This window comes from Pinus tabuliformis, chromosome 9 (genome assembly GCF_031772625.1).
Source record: "Pinus tabuliformis cultivar Carrire ecotype Pingquan chromosome 9, CPIR1, whole genome shotgun sequence".
In the NCBI taxonomy this organism is placed as follows: Eukaryota; Viridiplantae; Streptophyta; class Pinopsida; order Pinales; family Pinaceae; genus Pinus; species Pinus tabuliformis.
Genome location: NC_142307.1, coordinates 928,833,283 through 928,860,045, shown reverse-complemented (window position 1 = coordinate 928,860,045; position 26,763 = coordinate 928,833,283). Strand labels below are relative to the sequence as shown.

Genomic DNA, 26,763 nt, shown 5'->3' with positions numbered 1-26,763 from the left:
ATTTTGATTTTTTACCATAACTAGCTTTGCCCTTTTCAAAGATAGTACTGTACCTTCAATTGCTGCATCAAACTAGTTAGAAATGAATAACATTTGCTTGAAAATGAGATTAAAACCCTAATATTTTGCTTTGAACTACGTAAAAAGCAATTAAAAAGTGTTTTTACCTCTCATTTTACCATTTCATTTGAACTTGGTTCGTTGGAGCTTTGGAGGTGCCTCTTCCCCCTTGATTTTCACCAGCTGATTCCGGGAGATTCTGTGGACAATTTTCGGCGCCGTCTGGACCAGGTAGGAGCTAAACTTGAGCTCTTTCATTTCATGGTTTCCTTTCTACATTCTGTGCTTGTTTTCCTGTTTTCCTGAGCCCCTGGGGTTTGATTGGGTCGCTCTGCCATCAACGCACCTGGTTCACTCGAAACCTGCGCTGAATGTCAAGCTGTATGAAGGCAGTTTGACCTTCAACGCAGGTGGAACACTGGCTAGGTGCGCTGGGCGCAGAAAAAGAGTTTTGTTGCACAGTTTTTGATGAAAATTTTGCCAGTTTCTCATCAAATCCAGGATCTAACTCCTCTCATGTTTGTTTTTCAGAGATTATTGGAGCAAAATGACCCTTACATGGCGAGAACGAGAACATGAAGAAGAGGACATGATTTCCCTACATGATCCTGTCACGGTGAACGCGCTGCGGAACTGTGGCCTGCTGAAGTTCTTCCGTATCTCTAGCATGAGACAACAGATCTCCCTACTGCAGTATTTGCTCGACGCTTGGGATCCTATCAACCAAGTATTTCAGATTAGGGGAAAATCTATCCCCTTGACCGTAGTAGACATTTACTTCTTGACTGGCTTGTCGAGGCGGGGTGCCCCCATTTCTTTGTCAGGTTCGGCCCGAGGGAGTGACTCTGTGAGAGATTACGTCCGCCAGTATTGCAGGGAAGGATCTCAGCTGAGCAAAGACAGCAAGATCGTTATCCGTGAGATTGCTGACAGGTCTCTCAGGTCTATCTTGTATACTATTGGTAGGATGGCCGGTAGCGCGTCTCTTCACGTAGCCAACAGATCCTATGTGCAGCATGCCTTGGAGTGCCTCCAACCGAAAATATTCAACTGGTGTGATGCAGTACTTCTTCAGATGAAAAGTCAGTTAACCAAGGTAAAGGACGGGAAGTTGAAGAACTTTGGGTTTGGTTCTATTTTGACCGCCTTTGCTTTGGAGAAGATACCACTGATGCAGCCACAGTACATTGCACTCGACTTGCCTTCTCCTACTGAACCACGCATGCAGAGATGGGTTGATCACATGTCTAGGCATGCCGGTCAATCTCAGATTTCTTTCACTGATACCTTCTTCAGGTGGTTCGAGCGTTAGGAGATGGTCTATTCCGAGTATCCATATGTTGGCATGGACTTCCGGGGTGATCCGGATTTGGTATTGCCGGATGGCGAGCAGTGGGGCGCTATTGGTAAAATCTTCAACCATTTCACTGTTTACTATTTTTATTTATAATGTCCTTGTGCTTTATTCTATCAAGACTTTAATCAAACTCATGTGTGCATGCAGATGTTGGTCGTGTTCGTCCAACAGTTCGCTCGAGAGCGCCAGCCGCTGCCCCAGCAGGGGAAACTGCTGGGAGGGTTATTCTTCGTGACCTTGATGTGGCCGAGATCCGTACAGCTGTGCAGGAGTAGGTTGAGAGCCTTACTCTCGGCATTCCAGATGTGAGGATCGACGAGTTACCTTTACAGTTGCAGCGGCATACTACTGGTGTGCCTAGACGATGGACTCGTCTCTTATGCATGATCGCACAAGCCGTGACGTGCTATCATAAGCATCACTAGACTAGGGTGCCCCCTAGCACTTTTGAGTTTTTGGGTCATGTGACAGATTTTGTCTTGGTTTCAGAACATTATATGTAAACCATAAACAGCTTATATATATATATATATTGATTTTCGGGGTTTTATTCTGGTTGAGTTATGTGATCCACATGTACAATATTGATGATGTGTTTCTTTTTTATAAATGTCGCAAATGTCTATCTAACACATAGTTTGCTAATGAGTTGGTTAATGTGTTTAAGTTTCTGGAAATATGCTGGTATTGAATTAAATCAAACTGTCTTTCCAAAATCTTAACCCTTAGAAACATGCGATAAATGGCTGGATTTCGGACGGAATATATACCATTGAGTTGTAGTATTACGAGTTGTGAGTCTAGCCTGACGATTAGTCGGCGTATACCATGGGTGATGGCATCAGAGAGCAGTTCTATCAACGCGCTATACTCAGCGATGTTATTCGTTGATTGCCCAATACATACACCTCTGAAACTTACTAACTCGCTGCTTGGATAAAAAATGGCCCAGGCTGCGGAGGACATGTTCCGCGAACTACGACTCACTCCATCGGCATATCCAACACATGTCTCCAAAAGGTTTGAAATCTGCAATAAATGTAAAAAGGTGGATTACTCGACCAAAACAAACACTTTAGTGAAAACAAAATACAACAAAAGCATATTGGTTACTATTTAAGCATAGTAACGCTTGAGGTACAACCCATTACGGGGTTGTGCCAGTGGAATTCCGTCATAATCCATTAACTCGTAGGCTCCTTTTGCTAACACTCGTTTAACAATATAGGGGCCCATCCATAAAGAATTAAATTTACCTGCTCCCAGCTTATCGGATTCTTGGTCGTAAAGCAAGATCAAGTCACCTTCTGAGAAGACACGGGGTTTGACATTTTTGTCGAACTACACCTTGACTCGTTTCTTATGGGCTTCGTTAGCCAACGCGGCATCACGACGGGTTTCATCCAATTGGATTAATTCCAAGAAACGGGCCTCTTCTTCTGAAGTTCCGGGGAGGAGATCAATTGCGAGTTTAAGAGACGAGATTTCACACTGGACTGGCAAGACTGCTTCCAGGCCATAGACCAGTTGGAAAGGTGTGAACCCAGTCGCATTCCTTACCGATGTTCGGTAAGCCCACAAAGCTGAGTACAGGATTAGGTGCCATCTTCTTTTGTGAACCCCAATCATCCTTTGCAGCATGCGCTTAAGGACTTTGTTGATTGTTTCAACTTGTCTGTTATCTTGTGGATAATATGGGGTAGAGCTGTCGTGAGACAACCCTAGTTTGGCAGCTAATTCGACCATCATGTGATTGCGAAAATGCGATCCATGATCTGTGACTATAGCCTGTGGTATGCCGAATCTGGCGACTACATGATTGAAAAAGAAAAGGGCAGCTGTTTCACCAGTGTTATCTAATGTAGGCATCGCCTCGGCCCATTTGGTAAAATAGTCAACAACGACTATAATATACCCATGCCCCCCGGTCGAGGTGGGGTTACATGTCATGAAATCGATGCCCCATTTGGCGAAAGGCCCAACAGCTACTATTGGCTGTAGCGGAGCGGGTGGTCTTCTGGTTTTGCTATCAAAAATCTGACAAGCATGGCAACTTCTGACTGCGGTTATGCAATATTTGAACATGGTTGGCCAGAAGTATCCTGCTCGTAAGATTTTTTGTGCTGTAGCATATCCAGATTGATGCCCCCCACAGGCGCCTGAATGACACTCATTCAGGGCTTTTTCGTCTTCCTCATGGGTGAGGCACCTTCTCAGAACCGTATCGACACCACGATGGTAAAGCGTATCACCGAAGATCATGTAGTCTTTGGCCTGGTATCGTATACGTTTTTGTTCTGAGTGAGAGGTGTTAGGCCTGAACTTTTGGGTTTGGAGATAAATTATTATATCTCCATACCACTCATTGCTTGTAGATATCAGAAACAAATTTTCGTCCACGATTGATTCTTCGGATGTTTCATCGTTGGACGACGATGGGAGATCGCACAATAATTCTGCGAAAACTAGAGCTTTCTTTGATTTGGATTTTACGAATTCCAGATCAAACTCTTGAAGGATTGCTATCCATTTTGAATATTTTCCCCCCAACAACTGTCGCGACAATATATAAGTCATGGGGTTGCAATCAGACAAAATGGTAGTTTTCCGAAAGAGGACATAGTGTCGAAACCTTTGTATCGCTTGAACAGCTGCAAGCGCTAGTTTTTCGACATAAGAATATTTACTTTCTGTATCATTTAAGTTTCTACTTAAATAATATATAGGGTGTTCGATTCCATCGACTTCTTGAACTAAAACCATCGCAATGGTCATATCCGCTGCAGCCAGATACAGGTTAAAATCTCTTTGGTAGTCCGGGGCATACATTAATGATGCTTTTAATAGAGAATCTTTCAAAGCGTCAAAGGAAGCTTGCGCCACCTGATCCCAGACAAAAGGTACATCCTTTTTCAAAAGACGAGTATAACCTTTAGCAAGTTCTGCGTAATTTGGAATGAACTTCCTCAGAAAGTTTGCTTTCCCTTGGAGTTTCTGAATCTGAAGCAAATTTGAAGGTGGAGGCAAATTGATGATTGCCTGAACCTTGCAAGGGTCGAGACGAATCCCATCCTTGGAGACTACAAAGCTGAGTAAATGACCAGAACTGACGCAAAATACACATTTGTGTGGATTGAGTCGTATCTTGTAGTGTCGGCAACGTAGAAATATCGCTCTTAAATGCTGTGGATGATCAGTCCACTTTCGCGAATGAGCCGGAAGGTCGTCGAGGTAAGGTTGAACGATGTTCTTGATGTCATGGAAGGCATAATTCATTGCCCTCTGAAACGTCGCCCCTGCGTTCTTTAAACCAAAGGGTAATTTTCGATATGCGAATGTGCCCCATGGACAAATGAATGCAGTCTTTGACTGGTCCTGTGGGCGGATATTTATTTGATTATACCCAGAGAATCCATCCATGAATGAAAAGATTTCACATCTGGCGCATTCATCAATTATCTGGTCAATGAAGGGTGTAGGGTAGTTGTCTTTTGGACAAGCTTGATTTACATCCCTATAATCGACACACACTCTAATTGTCCCTTGTTTCTTCATAACATGGACAATATTCGATACCCAATCGGTTAGAGGAACCGGGTAGATGAAACCAGCATGGAGAAGTTTTTCAACTTCTGCCTTAATTGCAGCGGCTTTCTTGGGGTGCACCTACCGAAGCCGTTGTCTTACTGGTTTGACATCAGGATACATCTTAATTTCATGTTCAACGATACTCGAGTCGATGCCTGGCATTTCATCATATGACCAAGCAAAGACATCTCTGAATTCGCGAAAAAGAGCGTTATATATTTCCAGTTCTGAAGGAGAACAACCTTTGCCGACATAAATATTCTCTACAACATTTGTTTTAGTCGAGATATTTATGGCTATAGTCTCTTCAATATTGGATAAGTTTCGCTCGGAATCCACCGTGTTTACAGTATTTGATAGAAATTCAAAAACTGAAGGGTGATAAAGGTCGTCTTGAGTATCTTCTTCATAATCTGGAAGAAGGGAACGATGGTGGCAATCATTCCATGGTGCCCCTTCAATCAACATTGATTGTAGAATTCCTTCGTCGGTTCCATGCACTCGCGACCAAGGATCTAAAGGGGTACCATATTCTCTAGACCTATCTACCCAAATGCTTGATGAGCGTTGATTTGGGTTCGCTTCCCATGCCAGAAACATTGATCGCTACAATACTTCTATTGGGCTTGGGGGCAAAACCATTTCATGATCCATGTCGATATCGTCTTCTGACATCTTCGTGGAAGATATCATATTGCAGGTACCTATCGACGCTACTTCCGCCAAATCGATTGGAGGTGGAAAAGCGAAAGTTCCCATTAGTATAGGATCTTTTAGTAGGCCTACTCCGATATTCTAAAGCGAATGGGGGCTTCCATGGATCATGGGAATGCTTCCTGTAACTTGTGAACCATTAGGGAGGAAGTTTTGTTGGTCGACGATCGTAATCCCCCCTTGAAAGGGGAACGCAATCTTTCTAAAATAGGTCGATACAACAGCTACCATGGCATAGATCCACAGTCTTCCTAGTAGGATTTTGTAATCAAGATTCCCATCGATGACTTCAACATCTATTTCTACTGTTTTTCCCCCTAGTTCAACCTTCAAGTTATTTAGGATACCATACGGGGTATATGTCCTTCCGTCGAATGCTTTTAATGTTGTCGAGGATCGCGACAAGGTTGGAGATCCTAAAGTTTTCCAGCAACTCATCGACATAATACATGTAGATGCCCCCTCATCAATAATTGTTCTGTGAACAGTTTTGTTGAGGGCTTTCACTTGGATAAGGAAAGCTAGTTGAGCTGGTAACTGAGGATCGTATCCTTTGTGGTCAAAGGATACAATATTGGAATCCTTAGGATCAACCCCACCAATGGCTGATAACAAAGCCTGCCTTTGGGATGGGAAATTTTGTAGTACTTCAAGAGTCGACATAGCGGATGGCGATTGGGCCAAATCTTCCACTATGTTATAATGCTACACTGCTCTGGCGCGAGGATTAAATGTCGACTTGTGTACTACTCCCTTTGGCGGTTTTATTGTTAATTCAGGAATGATGGGTGGTACAACTTCTGTCGAAGTTGTTGTCGAACTGCTTGGTTGATATTTTTCCTTGCCGTTCGACAGCTGCGGATTCCCGTAATCTTTGTTCCTTGTCGAAATCAAAGCATCATTTTGTTGCTTGGAAACTGACAACATAAGCACTTGTGACGAGGAAGCATTTCCACTATCAACCATATTTTGACCTGGATTTGGAAACGGATCAATTAACACAGCTGAGGTTTGCGAACTCTTAAAGAACCTTTTAAGCTCAGCTTTGTATGGACATTCTTTCGTCCAATGATCCTCATCACATATCTGACACCCCGAGGGGGGAGGTTTCCTATTTCCAGGAGGGTTTGAAGAAGTTTTTTCAGGGGATGACTCTCCTTGTTTCTTCTTCTTCCCTTTGCTTTGCTTCTTCTTTCTTCCTGGTTGTTTGGTTTCTCTGCCTTTATCTGCTAATACGACATTTACTTCTGAAGCAAGAATTTCGTCTTTTGCATTTTGATCCGAAATCTTACGGGCCTTCTTGGAGTTGGCCTTTGTCGATTTCGCGTTTGTCGTGCCAATCACGCCATCACCGGCATGAGAGTCATTGTTTGATTTAGGAGGAGGAGGAATTGAGAATTACGGTCTAGGGGCGTCAGGTATTTTGTCGTAGAGCGTGCCAGACTGAGTATAGACTAAGTCTAGATACTGCGCACGAGCGATAACTTGCTCTTCCATTACGACTCCCCCCTTTGCCACATCTTCCATTATAGCAGGAAGTAACGACTTGATAAACCATTCAGCTAATAGCTGATCGGGAATGTACATTTTTACCATCCTACGACGACGTCGCCACTCATGTATATGATCAGATATGTGAGTGGCTGTTGTCTGTTTGAAGTTGGTTAAGATTTCCGTTCCTGTTTCATACCTTATCGGTAATTGAAAATGGGTTAAGAAAGTCGTGGCTAAGGTGCTGAAATTGTCGAACGAAGCTCTAGGCAATTCAATATACCATTTTGCCGCTGAACCCGTTAACGTCCTCTGAAAAAGGCGAAGCCTTATCGAATCATCGTTTACGGTGTTTGATGAACACCATAGATGAAATGTCATCACGTGATTCGATGGGTCTTCACCTGGATTTCCATTAAATTTAGGAATGTCTGAAGGAAGTTTGTGAGGAATCGCTGGCCACCAAGGGGCGTAAGCAATTGGATCGTTTGTTAACCGGTGTAAATCGGGTAACTCTAACGTTGCCACGAATGGTAACTGTTGATTCAGGTTAGGTGAAGCATACCCAGGATACGATGGGATTGCCTGAGCAGTTGGCCTTTGCATACCAGCATAATGTAATTGATGCTGGTATGACTGATACGGTTGGTGGACATGACCACCGTAAAGTGGTTGATTTTGACCGTTTTGAATGTACGGTTGTCCACTGTTCGCAAAGATCTGCTGCTCAGAACCTTGGTATACTTGTTGGAATTGTGGTTGTTGATATTGCACCAGCCACGGTTGCGAAGCCATGTTCTGTTGCGCTATACTAACCGTTGGACCAAGGTGTGGGGTAATTGTACCCGTTTGGACCTGTGTCATCCCACCAGTTGGTGATTGTGGTTGAGTCACAGGGTCAAGGGGCTGTTGCATTACAACCTGGGAAATCTGAGGTTGACATACAACAGGCAACGTTTGAACTTGCGACACTGTCACAATAGACGGTGTGGTCGGGATGTTCGACATAGGTACACATTGTTGCATAGAATACACAACCCTTGGTTGTTGAGGTAGCATAGGTACCCAACCACTTGATGTAACTCCAGTATAACCTGAATACTGTTGTGAACTCCCGTATGGATATCCTCCCGGAGGGGGTAATGAAAGGGCATACTGCCCCCCATACGGTGGCAATCTGGAACTCAAGGGGATCGTCTGCCCTTGGGGACTGGATTGCCCAAATTGACCTCCAAATGGATCAATTTGGCGAGTCTCAACATAAGAGTTGCCGGATATTATTCCATAGGAACAAACAGGAACGGACCACACTGTCGAAATAGTCCCTGGGTGGACTCCTTCTAGCGGTTGTGAGCTAGTCGAGATAGATGGTATGCCGGCAAACATTGTCGGAGTGACGGCAGGGAGTTCTGTTGTCGCTGTGTCATTCGACACAGTCCTAGATGTTGACGGTTGTTCAGACATTTTGAGTCTATCCAAGAGATTACCTAGCGATTCTACAGGAACTTCCACTAGTGGTAGACTAACTTCTGATGTCGAAGGAAAAAGAGTGACCCCGACTCCAAAATGTGTTCGAGTACTTGCTTGCGGATCTTCTACAATTTCCTCTATCGCAATCAAACCAGGTGGAAGGGGAAGACCGTCAGGTCCGTAAAATATTTCTGGTGCCGAAGAAGGGGTTGAATCAATAGCGACAGATGTTTGAAGAACAAGACTCTCTGAACCGGTTACAGATGGAACTGGTTCAGTAACACAAGTGTTTGTTCTCAGACTAGGATCAGTATCACTGTCCCTCTATGGCTGTTGAACTTCTTCTGTAGAGGCAGGGTTTCCAAAAATGTTTGGAGTAACCGGAATCTCAGATGTTGTTGGAACACTTGTTCTAACTTTGATAGGAGATTTCGAACCGGTTAAACGCGTTCGCTTTGTCCGTACTGTTTTCGATTCCGGAGACAAAGACGGTTGACTCGTAAGCCTCCGCGAACGACGGGGTTTCAATTGACTTTCTTCCACGATTGCGGATTACTCGATCAACCAAAATACAAAAGGGGAAAGTGTGTTTCCGAATTAAATGAATTTTTTTTAGACGCTTTAGACACAACTTGCTTTTTCAATTTTAAAGAGTCGAGAAAAAGCTAAAGATGACTCTAGTCTCCTTCGATGTTTTAACGAGCCCGAAGTGACAAATGCTCGGCTGGACTTTTTCCGTTATAGAGTCTGAAAAAGGCCAAAAGGAACCGCTCTGGATTTCTAGGTAGAGGGTGTGCCAAACTTTTCGCAAAACCGCAGAATACTTTTTAAGGTACGGGCGGTCAATCTTCCTGAATGTTGTGTTCAGTGCATTGCGATCAGTAGGGCGGCCGACACGGCTTCCTAAGGATAAAGGTTTTATGCCTATAGGGGTCTCCCAATATATACTCGACTGTACGTGGGAGCACAATCCATACTAGCGCTATCGTCCCTCAGGAGGAATCACCCACCATCAGCGAGATCAACAGTCACCAGGCTTTACGACGCCGGAACACGTCTCTAGCCTAGACCTCTATGTTGTGCGTTAAGTTACAAAGCATTGTTAAGTTCATTCAATTTATTTTAGGTTGATCTTTCTTAGAAGTTTTCCTTTTGAGGTTCACCACGAGATGTAGATACAACTCCTAAATGCAATCTAAAAGATGATAAACAAATTTTATCTATTTTTCAACAATGAAAATCCTAGCTACAAAGGGAAAAGAAAGACACCATCTTTTCTCAAAGAGCAATCAGCACACTCTAAAAGAACTTTTCCTAAATCAAGCATGCAAACTATCAAGATGCAAATGCACAATGCAGGTGTTTGTTTTCTGCTCTCTTAATATTGATGCCTAAAAAGAAAGCTTTTTGTACAACTTTGTATTTGCTTTTAAATGACAAATACAAACAAGTTTACTTTTTCGAAATCAGAAAGGGTAGAAGATAATACAACACTTTATGACTTTCGAAATGAACACTTGTTTCGACACTTAAAAGAGACAAACTCAAACCAAAAGCAAAAGTAAACATATAATCAACTGTCAATCAGCCAATGAACTCTCTCCTAAGATCAAAATCAACAGATCTGAATCAAGGGATACAGGTCGACTATTTCAATCTGGAAAAGGAAAACTGTAAATGACGCCACAAACACATAAAAACACTCACAGTCTTTTTGTACAAAAGGAGGCGGAATTAAAGCAGAGAAAAGGAGTTTCAGTTAGGTATACTGACTGATAACAGGCTGCAAAAAACAGAGATAAAACTGAGCTAAAAGAAACAGAGAGCCACAGCTGCACAAGGCAAAGACTGATCAGCGCACTCCTAACACAGAGGTTTTGACATTCAACGTAGGTAGCCTTCACGGGACCTGCGTTGAAATTCAGAACCTCTTCACAGAGTCTGCGCTGAAGCAGAAACGAGAGTTGTTTCTGGGTTCTGGGTTATGGTTTGCAGTTAAATCAATAGTTTTTGGCCGGATCAAAGCTATCAATTAGGTACAATCAAAGGGATGATTTGAAGGAGGGCTAAGATCTATCACAAAGGATCATCAAATCATTTGTGAGTCCATTGTTCAGATCATAGATAAATCCAGTGATTGGATCAAAGCAGCAGCTGTCTACTTTGCATCTGAAAATAACAGATGCAGTTCGATTGCTGCTCTTGAGTCTATGAAACAAACAATGACAGAGACACAAATAAAATGATTAAACAGATCTCCCCAGCGGAGTCGCCAATTTGTTGTGGGGAAAAATGCCTATGCAGGACGATCCTATCCACCTAAGGTGTGACAGTGCCTTAGCAACAAATAGACACAGCTATTCTAGTATTCTTCCTTTATGAATTAAGAATGAAGAGAGATGGATGGACTAACCGGTGTCTTCCGTTTGTCCCTCGATCCGGTTTCTCTTCTCTTTGAGAGTTCCCAGCTACTTGCCTTCTTTCTCGCCCAGCTTCAATAGGTTCCTGCAAGATCACAAGAAGAGAACACTACACAAAGACATAGATTTATATTCATAACTAGTTCAGGATTAGAAATAAACTAAACATACTAATGCAATCATACATCAAAGACACATCAGTATATAGGAGAAACCAAGATAGCTTTATTGATGAATAACAAGGTTCAGGAGGAGATACAACCAAGAGAGTTCCAATCCAGCATCTACCTCCCAGCGAATGAAATCCTTTCTTCACCTCCCTTCAAAGCATTAAGCACCCAATGATTCCAATCTCAAACCAACAGCAATTCTTTGCAATAACAAAATTCCAGCCTCCGGATCTCATGGAGGAGAGATCCATATATAGATGTTTGGAGAGAGGATGAGTCAGCTTGAGATCTGACTAGTGTCCTCTCCCTCTGTCAGTTCTTGCTTCCACTTGGAGACTAAGAGCCTCTTACTCATCACTAGTCGAATTCATTGAGGCAAGTGTCATTGGAGAAGATTCTGGAAGCTTCCAGGGTCTTTCCACCTCGTTGAATGAACTTGCCATTTGTCATTTCCCGCTCAGCGCACCCTGGTAGTGCTTCTACCTGCATTGCAGTGCACCTAGCCAGTGTAATCTCTGCATTTCAGCGCAGACAGCTAGTGGAGCCTCTGAATTGATCCTGAATTGACTGTTTCTGAGTGGTTTTTGGTGGAGAACTTCTGTGAATTGCTGTGGTTTGTTAGCCTTGTTCCTCTAGGGGTAGGAACAACATGTTTAGGGACTTTGGATCCCTTGGATTATGGACATTTCATGCTTATAGCTGTAAGGCACAAAAATGTCTATAACAAACTTGAACCATCAAAATAATCTAAGAATGGAACAAGGAAAAATGCATTTGCGAAAGAGATTTAGAAATAAAGGGGGCAATCACTCTAGCTAACTATTGATTAACTACCGAGTGTGTGTTTTTCTTTAGCAGAGACACTTTAGCAGTCTCATCAGATGGGCCCTTCAAGCCATCTTATGTAAAGATTTCCTTCTTGCAGTAATCTGTCTTGCACTAGTGCAGGAAAATAGATTTATGTAGAGGGTATAAATTGTGTCTGTACTAAAAGCATTTTACTTCGTGCAAGGGCTTGAAATTTCTCAGATTCAAAGCACTCAGATCCTGTGGCAAGAAACTAGTTCTTGCACTAGATCAGAGCTTCTTGCATTTAGCATTTAATTATTGAAATAAGTATTTAATTACTGCAAGTGTTAATATACTATGAAATCAAATTGAACATATAAAAAATGAATGTTCTTGATTTTAACAGAGTGCAAAAATAAAGAAAAAATCCATATCATTTATCTTTTCATGAAGTATTAATAAAAGCAAGAAAAATGATGGAAGTAAACTAAAAACGCTTGTTGCATCACACCAATGTGCACTAGTGCAGGGTCATTTCTCTTACTTGGACAGGGCGGGAAAACCAAATCAAACAGAACTGTAGAAAGTGAATATCACACCAACGTGCAATGGTGTAGGTTTATTTCTCCTGCTTGGACCAAGTGGGGAAAACCAAATAATAAAAAAAAACTGCAAGAAATGAATAGCATACCAACATGCACTAGTGCAGGGTTATTTCCCCTGCTTGGACCAGGAAAGAAAGCCAATCAAACAAAATTGCAGAAAATGAATAGCACACCAACGTGCACTGGTGCAGGTTTATTTCTCCTGCTTGGACTAGGTAGGGAAGCCAATCAAACAAAATTGCAAAAAATGAATAGCACACCAACGTGCACTAGTGCAGGGTTGTTTCTCCTGCTTGGATCGGGTGAGAAAACCAATCCAAAATCAGATGCAAAAAAGGAAATTTAACTACTTCACGCTGCAGATCCACTTTCACTCAATAGGAATACATGTGTTGTAAATTAAATCACACTTGGCAGTATAAACATAAATTACAAGAACAGAAAATAGGGTAAACATGTTGGGTTGGATGGGCTCTAGCCAACCAGCGCATTTCCCTTTCAAATAGAAACGCTATTCAGTACTTTATCAATTCATCAGCTTTCAAACATAGAAATACGTTTTATGAAACATAAGGTGGAGCTCCCTTTCTTATTAATTCATAGAGGCAAATACATCCGTGAATACATAGTCTAGCCTAGATTTGGGTGATAACAAAATACATGCCTGTTACCGCCTCCCTAGTTATATCTCTGTTCTATACAAACTCTATCGAAAACTATCTTGTCCTATTTACATTCCTGGTTATATAGATATTTTGCCAAAGGCCAAAAAGATTGTTTAACCAATTACATAACCGATATGCAGAATTTAGCTTTCGGCCTTCAAAATTAGGCATTTTAACAAAACTAGCTGGAGCCAATCTCCAGTTGTTCGTTCTTCATAAATCCGATCTCAACTACTATTGCCTTGCTGTCATAGCTGGAGCTCGACTACCTTCATATCTATCCTACTGTCGTGGTTGAAGCGGTGCAAAACGAGGTGGTGATCAAGGGATCAACGGTCATGGTAAGAACTTGACTACCAAACAATCACTGGAGATATCGATAAGTTACAAGAGTGATTATAAGCAAGAAATCACATAATAAGTAATTAATTAATGCTAAGTTAAGTTAAAAATATGAAATATAAAGTTCATGTGAAATATGTCATCATTCTTGGACTAGTGCAAGATGAGGGTGTATAAGAGAGGTAAAACAACGGTAAATGGTTATGATTTAGGAAGGGAAAAATGGCCAAAATAGAGCAATTAGGGGGCTAACAGTACCTATTTACAACAAGTTTATTAAGGAGAAGTGTTTCAAGCATCCATGGAGATGAAAAATAGATACGCCTACCATTGATATCATTGGACAACTATCCGACTCAATGTTGGGGAAGGTAATCTATCCAAAGTATTTGGACCCTGTAAGTCTTGTAGTAGTTGTGCACATAAATGGCACCATCTTTCCACACACTTTGATTGATCTTGGAGCTACCATTAATGTGATGACCAAGGACACCATGCTCAAACTCAACCTCCAAGGTTCATTGAGGAAGACCACAACAGTTCTGCAGCTTGCAGATCGCTCCACAGTGACCCCTGAGGGGATTGTGGAGGATGTGATGGTCTCGATTGATTCTTGGGATTACCCTATAGATTTACTAGTTCTCCAGTCTAAGGCTAAGGTTACTAGTTACCCTCTCATCCTTGGGAGGACCTGGTTAGCCACTGTCGATGCTTACATTAGCTACAGAGATGGAAATATGACAATAAAGAATGGGCATATGTCCAAGTAGTTAGTCCTATACCCTTCTACTCAGCCATCTCTAGAACATGACTTACCTTTGCGGCTAGAGGAGGAGGAAGATGAAGTTTATTCCGCCCAAATCTATACATTAGAAATAACCATGGGAGGAGGACAACATGATGAAGATTATTTTATCAAACACATACTCCAAAGTCCAACCCCTAGTACAATGTCCTTAGAGGAATTAGTAAAGGAAACCAAAAACAACCATCAAGTGGATCTATGTTTAGACAATTCCAACCCTATCTGTGTCAAAACCATAGAATTCGGTCCCGAGAGAACTTTGAAAATCAATCCATCTCTTTTTGTTCTCCAAGAAGAAAAGTTGTGCAACATGCTAAAGGAAGACCTGGATGACTTCGCTTGGAGCTACTGAGAAATGAAGGGAGTGCACTCCTCGGTGTGTACTCACCATATTTATATCAAGTGTTATCGAGAAATCTAGTGTCTATGCAGAGCTGCTAGTCCCACTAAGACTGGTATCTATCTTAGAAACAAACAAACTAAAACTATTTTCACTTTCCTTTATGAGAAGTAGATAAGAGGGGAACAAAGGAGACCAACCTCTGTATTGCGCTTGGTTCCTTGCTTGATTCCTCTCCCTTCTAATAGATCTTCACCACTCGCTTCCTCATCTACCTAGCTTCAAAGACCACCTATGGAATCAAAGCAGCATAACATTATCCAAGAACAGAGATCTACTATCATAAACAATATAGGAGTAGATATATATTGACCACACAAATGCATATATCATCAATCATACAAGAATGTGGAGGAAAAATTGAATAGCTTTATTAACATCAAGAATATCAAAGAGGATTAAAACCAATTGTTCTAACCCAGCATCATCCTGTCAGCAAGAAAGCCCTTCTTCACCTCATGAAAAGCTTCGATCACCCAACACTATGATGTTACACCATGAAACCAGCAGCACTTCCTTACAAGATACAAAATTCCAGCCTTTGGATCTCTGGGATGAGGGATCCATATATATATATGTTTGCAAGGGGGTGAGTCAGCTTCTGAGATTTGATTAGTGTCCTCTATTTGATAGTTCTTGATTCCACTTGGAGATTGATGATCTCTTACTCATCCCTGGGTGAATGCGAAGAGGCAAGTGTCATAGGAGAAGTTTCTGGAAGATTCCATGATCATCCACCTCGCAAATTGACTCTGCCATTTGTCCACTCTTGCCCATCGCACCCCATAGAAGGGCTTTTTAATATGCATCGCACCTCCCGTGTGCATTTAGGTGGGATGCAGTGCACTTTGACCATGGAGTAGGTGAGATGGTCCAGTTTTGACCAGTTCTGAGTAGTTTTTCATGGAGAACTTCTGGGAGATGATGTAATCAGCTGACCTTGTTCTTTTAGGGGATGGAACAACACTTTTAGGGACTTAGGAGCCCTTGTTTTATGGACATGTTTGATTGGGGTTGCAGTGCCCAAAAATGTCTATAACAGTTGCCCCCTAAAGCATGAGGTCGTTAATCTTTTGATGTCGGGTGAAATGCTTTATCATGAGGATCCAAAGTTTTTTCGAGCTGGAAGGCGACCTATAATAAGATACAATACAATGCATTATCTTCATAATATTTTCATGATCTAGCTGAGGTGGGAATTCCCATGCTCAGCTTTATAAATTCATTTTCATGTACATAAGATAGACAATCGTCTGAGTGCAGACTGATGATTCTGGTATAGCCATCATCCCTTTGATTGGATGATTATCGGTGCAGCAATGATGTACATTTTATGTCTTTATTTTCCTGAATATATATCACAGCCCGGATGGATGAAACTAGATATAGGGTCTTCAATCTCATTCGATATTCACTCAAAGTACAAGTCGATCCATGTGAGAGATGTTCTCGAGTCGAACATAGAAAGACATCGCATGATTACCAACCAATGATGTAAGCTATTAACAGGTGCGAGAGGAATCCTCGATAATGATGATGACCCTCAAGGTACTACAGTACAATTCACGTGGTGTGAATAAGGGACTTGGCATCGAACACCACGCAAAATCTTTCAGTCGAAGGCCATTGATGTAAACCTATCGCCGGAAGTGAGAAACTTGCCATTGAGGCATGCAAGCTTCAAAGTACGGAAAGGGTTGTTCCTAGATCGACTTCCTGGATAATGAGCTGATGTCGACAAGAAGCAATCCGTCATAGGAGGGCCTTAGTGAATCCCACATCTATGACATGGAACGGAGCAAATGATTTTAATGGAGGTGAAAACGACCTGATGATATAAGGTTCAGGGTGGCGGTCATGAAAGAATGGAGCGTAAATGTATTGCAGTGGATGAGACACAGGTGAAATATCTGAGCGACTTCTCTTGAACATATCGGCGACATTGACATGATGGATTGGTAGCATTAACCCCAAATGTGGATGGTGTGATGGACCAATGGTGATATGACCGGTGAATGGAACAACGCAACCCAACTCAGATGCGGAGCGAAAGTGTCATCACTACAACAAAACCAGCGATTTGCGCCAGATTTAGCGCCAGATTTTAGTGCATTTTTTTTGTAATTGTGATGAGCAACCTGGCTCTATTGTACGATTTTTAAAGCGTCCTTTTTTGCACCTGATTTTGCATCCTTTTTCACGCTAGATTTTGCATCATTTTTTACACCAAACTATGCATCATTTTTTGCGTCAAATTTTGAACCAAGATTTGCATCTTATTTTATGACAGGTTTTGCTTCTAGTTTTGTGTCATTTTTTGCATCTATTTTTCATTCTCTTTTGCTTCCTATTTTGTGTCATTCTTTGCTTCCATTTTTTCACCATCATTTGCATCAAGTTTACACTGTATTTTGAATCCAATTTAACGTCTTTTTATGCATCCATTTTGTGTCAGTTTTTGCATCTAGTCTTACGCCAGGTTTTGTATCTAGTCTTACACTAGTTTTTACTTCTATTTTTGCACTAGCTTTGGTGCCTATCTTTGCACCATCTGTTGAATTTGATTTAGCACCAAATTTTGCATCCATTTTTGTGCCCATTTTTGCATCTTTTTTTGGACCATTTTTTACATCCACATTTACGTTTGATTTGTCTCCATTTTTCCCATCTCATTTTCCACCATATTTTGCGTCATTTGTTTCATCTAATTTTGCATCATTTTTAACACCATCTCTTGCATCTAATGTTACATCATTTTGAGCATCCAAATTTGCATTTATATTTGCATCTTATGTTGAGTCATGTGTTGTGTCCACCTTTGCATCTTATTTTGTGTCTAATGGTACATTCAATTTAGAGCCATTTTTTACGTCTACTTTTGTATTTGTTTTTGCACCAAGTTTTGCATCAAATTTTAAGCTATTTTATGCCCCTTTTTGCACCATTTTTTGTGTCTACTTGTGTCCAATGTTGCACCATTATTTACACCGACTTTTTCATCCAATTTTGCATTTTTTTGGTGTCTAGTTTTACATCGTTTTCACCATCCAAATTTGCATCTTTTTTTGCTTCATTTTGTGTCCACATTTGCATATAATTTTGTGTCTGAGTTCGAGCCTAAATTTGCATGTGATTAGGAATCATTTTTTACATCCAATATGGCATCTTTGGTTTCACTTTTTTCAGCCCCATTTTGCATCTTGTTTTATGTCTTTCTTACATCTTTTTTTTTTCCTTTTTTGCACCCAAGTTTGCATCCCAAATTTACACCATTATTTGCATCATCATTTGGCATATTAATTTGTAACGTTTTTTGCTTCTTTTTAACGCTCAACTTTGCATCTTATTTTACATCTAGTTGTCTTTTTTTGCATTTAATTTGGTGCCCATTTATGTGTCCTTGTTATTGCCCAATTTGATATCCTTTTGTATGCCATGTTTTGTTCCCTTCTTTGTGTCAACTATTGCACAATTTTTCGCTTCTAATTTAAAACACTTTGTATGTCAATTGTTTGCATTTTGTATTAATTCCTAGTTTAACATCCAATTTTACTTTCAATTTTGCATCCATGGTTACATCCGCATTTGACTTCTTATATAGAGTATATTTTTCTTTACATATATGACCCCCTTTATAGATTCATAGTGAAATATATGATAGTTTCTAAATATCATTAAAGCGGATATCACAATTCAAAATCATTTGTAAAGAAATTTAAGAGAAATTGACAACATCCATCCAAAAAAATAACAATGTTTCATTAACAATTTTCAAAACATGTATAAAATAGCAACATAATACTAATAAAATCAGTATTATTTTTAATCAAAACAAGTAAAATTCAAATATGATTAACAAATCAAAATATTTCATGAATATCGTTATTCTACGATAAATTAACAACATACATAAATCAAACTCATCGTATGATTGCAAAATCAAAATGTCTCATTGATATAGGGTAAATTCACAACACCCATCTAAACATAACAATGTCATTCTACACAATAATTTCTTCATAAAAAACAATGCATGTGCATGCCTAGCTACCACCACCAAGATCATCCTCATGATCATCTTGACCATCCTCATTACTCTGATCCACATCATAACCAACACCGCAACTATCATCATCATCTCCTCCTTCACCACCATCATCCTCATCCTCATCCTCATCATCTCCTGATATATGTTGAACATAATTTGGATCATCGTCTTGGCAATCATTACCTATAGCATTCTGACAAAAAAAAATCAATATTACATGTTAGTATTAATTACATAACACAATGCATGTTTTTGTTATACAATGTTAACCATAAAATGAGGTAAGATATACTAGCATTTGCACCAGATGTTGCAAAGGAAACGTCGTAAGGCATAAATTGAAAAATACAAATACAACAAAAGAATACTTTGATAAAGAATAAAAATATATTGAATGCTCAAATCAATGCCCCATTAACTGGAAGCATTTAGTAGACATATCTAATGCAGAGACAAGAAAAAATATATAATTCTTCAAATTCTAGAGGGATGCAATCACTTAGTAATGCCATGTTGAGAACCTTCCTCTACTTGTAATATCCTCTATCAGGGGCAACCTTCACGCCTCTACCTTATATCAACATTGACGAAGTTAGCAATCCCATTGGCCCATCCTATTTATCTGTCAAGTTTGAAGCATAAGGCAAGTGACTGGACACTGGTATTATACAATAAGCTGAAACCTAAACTGAACTTCCCCCATGGGCATGACGGACAAGAGATGGGGCTTTTCTTAAATAGAAGAGATAGGGCAATCTTTACATCCCTACCTCATCAACACTGATGAAGTTAGCAATCCCATTGGCCTATCCTATTTACCTGTCAAGTTTGAAACATACGGCAAGAGACTGGACACTGGCCAATCCTATCAGATATCCCTCTATCAAAGCAACATTGTAATGGCCCCTGCTACAATTATACAATATCTAGAGAGCATCATTAGAAACATCCTTTGGAGAGATAAAAATGAAAACAAGTGGCCTCTACTCCATTGGAAATGGGTGGCATTTCTTAAATAAGGTACGAGGGATAGAATGCAAGATCTTTTTAGCAAGGTCCCCTATACGAAAATCTATTGATACTATCGATGGAAACACACTTTGGAATAAATCAATTAGAAGTATCTGGTGTGAGGCAAAAAATAGAAGAGATAATCAAGAAAATATGTATGCCTAAAGGTTGTATAATCTACAACGATGTGCTTCAAAGTAAAATTTTATCTAAGGAAAACACAGAAGTTTCAATTCATACAAAATTAACTATCAAATTGTTTTGTTTAGACTCTTAGAGCTAACTTTAAGTTTTAACAGCAGAAGATCGGACAGACCAGTAGTTTAGGAACTCTGCACTCCTCACCATTTTTGTATACTTATGGAGAAATTATAGATTTGTCAGATGGATGAAGATGTTTTTGAAAGCATCATTTTGCAAACATGCAAATTCTCCTCTGCGTAAACAAATAAAAGTTGAAAAAAGAGAAGAAACCAAAAAAGGGGTAGAAGTATAGGCCAACCCAATGTGAAATTTCAATATAACCTTCTCTAACCTTGTCTAATTTCTAAACAACACATTTAACTAGTCATTGATGTCATGTTTCCTCTTTGATGCTTTACATCAAATTAACTTCATCTAACCCCAGCAAGGTAGATGTACCCACCACACCACTTCATGAGAATGTGTACACAGTTGTACGTCCCTTCATTATCTCAGATGATGCTTTTACTCTCCACCAAACTCCTCGCATGAGAAAAGAAATCTTTGCAAGGTCTCAGTTCAGATTTGGGAAGCTTTGCAAAGGCACATTGTGTTGTTTCATGATGGTAAATGTTATTCATGAATGGCAATTTCTATCTGATTATGCTAAATCCAGGGCATCCTCTGTTATTCCTTGCTGCTTTATGGTTTTTCTGGTTTTGTTTATGGTGGTGTGAGGCTTTGTCGAGGTGTGGTGTGAGAGAGGGACCAGACCATCTTGGGCTACCCTCCTCTTGGGATCAGCTCCTACTCAGGTCTCTTTATTTTCTTCCTCTCGTCAAGTCCTTACTCCTCAGTTGGCCGGGGCACGCACTTCTGAGGTGGATTCTATCTGCAGCAGGGCCTCCTCAGGGCATACATAACCCCGAAAGCACATCAATTGCCGTGTGAGTTGGAACTAGCATTTGAGGGTGGGAAAATGGCAATGGAAATTTGAGAGGTATCACTGCTTCATTGCTGAAAGGTCATCTATCAAGAGTAGATGTACCAGTCCCATTACAACTAGACAGCTGCAGGGAAGGGTACTCCTTTCCAAAAATGACACTAAAAACAAAATTCTAATGATGATGAACATGATGCAGTTGGAATTTAAAGCCATGGACAAGCATTTGACAAGGATAAAAGCAGTCTTACTACATGGCAAAGGCCCAACTCATCTAGACAGTCCAGGTGATCAAGCACCCATAGATGTGGAGGTTTCCACCTCCTAGTCTCCTCATGAAAATTTATGTTTTCTATCTTTCCTATTATAGTAGGATTATGTGTTATATTTTTTGGCTGTTAAGCCAAGGCACTGTAGGCTTTTTTAGAACTCAGTATATTTTTTTAAAATGTATATTTTTGGACAGCAGACCTCCTGTATTTCCAATGGTCCGGTTTCCCTAGTGGCAGACCAGAGACATACAGAAGGTTGGATCATATGTGATCATCAACAGTTAATAAAAGGCCTTTAAATTACCTCCCCACCCCCTCCCAAAAATAAAAAATAAAAATCATCTATAAAGTTTAGAAACTCAATTATTGAGAAGATTTTTTGGCATAAATCACATCATAAATCATTTGTCGACGCGTTCCAAACCAACAAGTGTGGTTCATCGTCAGGACAAGTTGAAGATCCAGACCATGGCAGATTATTTTCCAACTAGCAAAATTAAATCACAACTAGGTTATTATCCAGCTAAGATTAATCAGAAATCAATTTTTTAAAAATATGTTCTTATCAAGCCCAAATTTAATCAAACTTCAAAAGTATGTTCTTATCAAGCCCAAATTTAATAAAACTTCAATTATACCCTGAAGATGAGCTCTGCAGTGTGGTCAAAAAATTGAGGAATAATCTACTCCAACACAGCTCTCCTCTTGAATAAAATAATGTCCAGCTACCTGAGCTTTAAAGTCATTCTAACCTTTTGTATGGAAGATTTATAGAATTCATTTCCATTTTAGTTATAGAAAATCCCAATAAAGATAGTGATTGATTTCATGTTTGTAACTATGTAATGAACACTTAGCACAATAGTATAGCTCAGTTTGCCCAACCCTTTCTACAGAAGGCATAATACCCAGGGAGGTTACAGGATCTATTCCCAAGTAGTTCTGTCCAGTTACCAGCTGGTATTGCAACTAGAAGTCAATTCCATTCCTCACCCAGAAAAAAAAATACAGGGAAAGGAGGGAGAAAGGGGGATTCCATCACTCTGACAATGTACCAACTTCCTCACTTGGAACAGTTAATATGTGGGCAAGTTAAGGGAACATCTTTCTCTGGGAAAATTAATATAAACAATTACTGATGCAGTTACCTCCTTATAATGGCATAAATAAAATTTTTGTTGAATTAATGTTTGTAAGGAATTATCTTTGTAAGGTTCCAATTTTGATGTACGGGCAGAATAAATTATAAACCTATCCATCAACCAAATGAGTCTTGCAAAAAGAAAGAGATAAAGAGAAACTATTCACAAAACTTACCTTTAGCATTTGATGGCCTACACTATCACTGGTGCTGAAAAGTTGCAACATCGGTGTTTCTTTTTGCGAAGGAGAGTGAGTAATTTCACTGCCTTTCTCAAAATTTGATAAATCACCCTCCCAGCCCTGTAGTAGTCACAAAGAAACATCTTAATATAATGAGGCATTTTCCAAACAAAACCTTTTTAAAAATGGTGCATTGGATAAGGTAGCCTACGTCAAAAAACTATATAGGTCATAGAGGGAAGACCTGTAGCTGCTCTCGGATGGCAGGCACAACCTTATGCAAACTGTCAAAACAGCATGGCGAACTTCCTGAATTCACATCATTGTATGTCGAATCTATGCTTCGAATAAGACACAGTAGCTCTTTTGAAGATACCAAAACACTTAATACCTACAGATGAAAACAAAATATTACATTAGAATACAACAGACTTTAACAAATTATAAAACCGGTTTTCTGGAAAAGCAAAGAATAGAGGTAACACTGCAAAGGACACGTTCAAAAAAAGATGTTATTGCCATTACATATCTCAGTTCTAATGATACAATGAAATACGCATGGAAATTCAACTGTGAATAACCACAGTCCACCCTTTTGAATCCCATTTGATATACTTGTCAGAAAATACATTAACAAACAAAATTATACATGTACTATGAACTCCAATATAAACTGACATAAATCTCAGCCAAATACCAAACCTGTTGAAAATTAAAGTGATCATGAATATACAACGAAAATGCACGAATGTAAATTGGATTTCAAGTATTGTTTCTATTTGGATAAAAGAAACAAATTAGAAATAATAACCACCAACTACTACTGTTATCAAAGAAGTGAACTTGTTAGAAGATCAAGCTAAAACAGTGAAATATTGAAATCCAGGAACATTTTCAATAAGACATTAAAAAACAATCATCAAACTTGGCAGGAAACACAAGGTTTCAGGCAAGACCACTGCCCACCCAACCATGATCCACCTAAGTAACATTGAGTTGCACTCACTTCTTATGTGACTTGAGAATGGATTACGAATGCCCACTATTGGCATATCAACATTATCCAGACAGTTATAGGGAAAGATTTGAGAAACTTAGGACTTCAATTTTCTTTGAAAGCAACAGACTTACTACACACATTCAAGACATTTTTTGGTCAGAAAATCATTATGATTTACCAGCATGGATCCATCTTAAGCACGGATTCACATAAGTTGATATTCACATAAGTTATTGATATAGATCTTCAAGTCTTACTACACACATTCAGGACATTTTTTGGTCAGAAAAGCATTATGATTTACCAGCATGGATCCATCTTAAGCACGGATTCACATAAGTTGATATTCACACAAGTTATTAATATAGATCTTCAAGTAATTTATTTATATAAAGTGTTAACTTATTTTTTGAAAAGTATAAGGTTTAAACATCTTACTCGCATAATTTTTTTTACTTCTAATTACTTTACATGAAATTATATTATAGGTCAAATGGATAACTAATTAAACATGTATAACATATTCTTTTTTTCTTTTTTATTATAGCCAACATTACTTTTCTATTTAGAGAATATTTTATTTTTATTTTAAGAGGGACACATGTCAACTCTAGAGTCCAAGTTGAGCACGGACATACTTACACATCACGTTCACACTGGGCTGTAAAATGAGCCTCCTAGCCCAATTATACTATAAAGATAGCAAACATGATCACTCCCAATTTGTGTTGAGAACCCTTGACAGTGCATAAGAATATACCAAAAAGCATTTTCTTCAAAATTGCATAGTCAAACCAGGTTTGGGTTGGGATCACAAGTTTGTCCATATCCATTCAATATCTATGCCCGTTATACAAAGTTAGCGAAGTACCTATCAGATGTAAAATGCAAAACTCAATCCTTCTTTGCAGAACTCGTCCAAAACATGAAGCATATAAATTGCTCGCTGAATTATCAAATAGAAGTAACTTCAGTGCAATGACATCAGGCTGAATTTACCCATTGTTTCTCGAGCAATAGACATGATAATTTATGGAAATGACCCTCCACAAAAGACTGTAAATAGATGGTGTGCTTAGCTATTTGATTGGAAATCTTGTCTACAACTATTTAAACTACAATGAATTTGTCAACATAAAATAATCAGTTGGATAGGTATTTTTCAGACACAAAGCATTTGAGATCCAAAAAATAGACGCTAATCTAAATGTCTCTAATTTAAACCATAGACAATTATTTGTTTGTTGAATTAACAACCAAATTAAGTTTCAATAACATGACGTAATTTTCACATACAAAGCATTTGAGTGCAAAATAAGAAAGATAGTTTAAACGCCTATAAAATAAACCAAGGACATTTTTTGTCTGTTAAACTAATAAACAATTATATCAAATTCAAGCCTACATTTACATGCATGAAGACTGCTCATAACTTAATCTATCAGGAATGGATCATTTGTTGTTAATGTTGAATTTTTTTGTTAATATAGCACTGACAGCAAGGCAAATTCAATATTTAAAAGGCAGCAATGTACATTCGGATCTGGACAACACTTTTTCTCCTTTCCTGCTATGTGATTATTCCCATGCAAGAGGAAGTTCCAACTAATTGATTTTCACACTTCCAAAAGTAAATTCCTCATGTCTGAATTTTCTAGATACAAAACCTAGGTATAATAATCCTAATTGTTGATCCTACCTTGAAATAAGTACCTTTAATCCACCATTGGATCTTGCTTTAAATAAACATGGGGTCTTGCTTGAAGTGTCAAAGTTTATTCATCTATTCCTTGCTATTATCAATAAGACATAATAGAATAAAGGAAAGAGCAATGCACCTTGTGAGTCATCTGAAGAACTGCCTTGGTATTGATGTGCACGAACTTGTGGGCAAATACAAGAAACTGAACAAAAAGAGAGCTATAAAAAGGATAATTAGCCAGAACATAGTTTTGCCAATGATCATTATATCCATAACAACTTTCTTTCGTGCTTCTTTTTACTAATGATCCCACAGAATCAGTACCAGTCTTTTGCTTTTGAAGCAAGCTACCTGAAAGTGGAGACAATCGTTGATCCCTATCCCTAAGCATCTTATTCTCTGCCTCCAAATAATGATCCTCTTCGAGAGCGGGCATCATTTTGCCTTCTTCACCAATATTCCAAGGCTGTAAATAATCCAACCATAGATCAATAATGTGTGTAGCCTTCTTCAGACAAGCACCTACTGGCCAATAACTGAAAGCTCATAATATAAACCTGTACAAAGGCCTCTGTAACAGAAGGTACCATGTAGCAGGCACAACCAAACTACTCCGTGGCAAGGAAAATGACCTCAATCTCAAGGTATCCATTTGTGATGCAGCTCTCCATCCAGAATTCAACTCTTCTTGAGGACAACACAAAGTACTGCTTACATAATTGACCAGTATTTTCACAGCCTCTGTGATTTCTACACTGGGGAGACCATAGCTATGATATCGATTATTAACAGGTAACAAAATACTAAAAGACTGGAAAACCCGTGAAGGTAAGGGCGAAAAATCGTCATTCACTAACCAAAACTGTACAAAGGTATGAACAACAAACTCGACGCGAGAAAATATCGATGGATTCTCCTCGAAAAAATGATGTACAGACACACTGGGAGCACAAAAATCAGATATAGGAACAAATTTGTGTAGATACAAATTCAGAAGATGCAAATAAGGGCTAGAATTGAACTTCACAGGCCTTCCATTGTCATGGCTACCATGCAAACTATGCAGAGAAGACGCCCATTTCTCGAAACGAGACCGGGAAGCCTTCTTAAACCCCAATTTCATTTCATCCGAATCCGAACGATGCATAATATCATTATCTTTGCATACAGCGTAATAAGCAAACCAAAACATAAAATACTCAAATGCATTCAACTGCACCTGAATCCTCCTCCATGGCCGTCCTCCTTCAATCGGTCTTTAAATAAAGCAGGGCAGACTTCAGATAAGATATACAAACCCCTCTCCGACTGAAGCATGTGACGAATCCACGCCGGAAGGCGCTCGGATGGAAACACATAGCGAACCACATTTTCCTCGTCTGTGGCAAAGATTGACGAAAAGAAA

The 26,763-nt window shown here is 39.5% G+C and overlaps 1 protein-coding gene across 1 annotated transcript in view; it reads right to left on the bottom strand.

Annotated features, from left to right (window-relative positions):
* The window catches only part of LOC149151801 (uncharacterized), a 36,955-nt gene extending 10,450 nt beyond the window's left edge, over positions 1–26,505 (bottom strand). The window contains exons 1-4 of the mRNA XM_089443273.1: positions 26,074–26,505; positions 25,495–25,824; positions 22,901–23,047; positions 22,651–22,776 (exon numbers count right to left, since the gene is read on the bottom strand). Coding sequence (XP_089299399.1) covers positions 22,651–22,776; positions 22,901–23,047; positions 25,495–25,824; positions 26,074–26,505 — 1,035 coding nt within the window. The remainder of the gene's footprint in view (positions 1–22,650; positions 22,777–22,900; positions 23,048–25,494; positions 25,825–26,073) is intronic.
* Between the last annotated feature and the right edge of the window lie 258 nt (positions 26,506–26,763).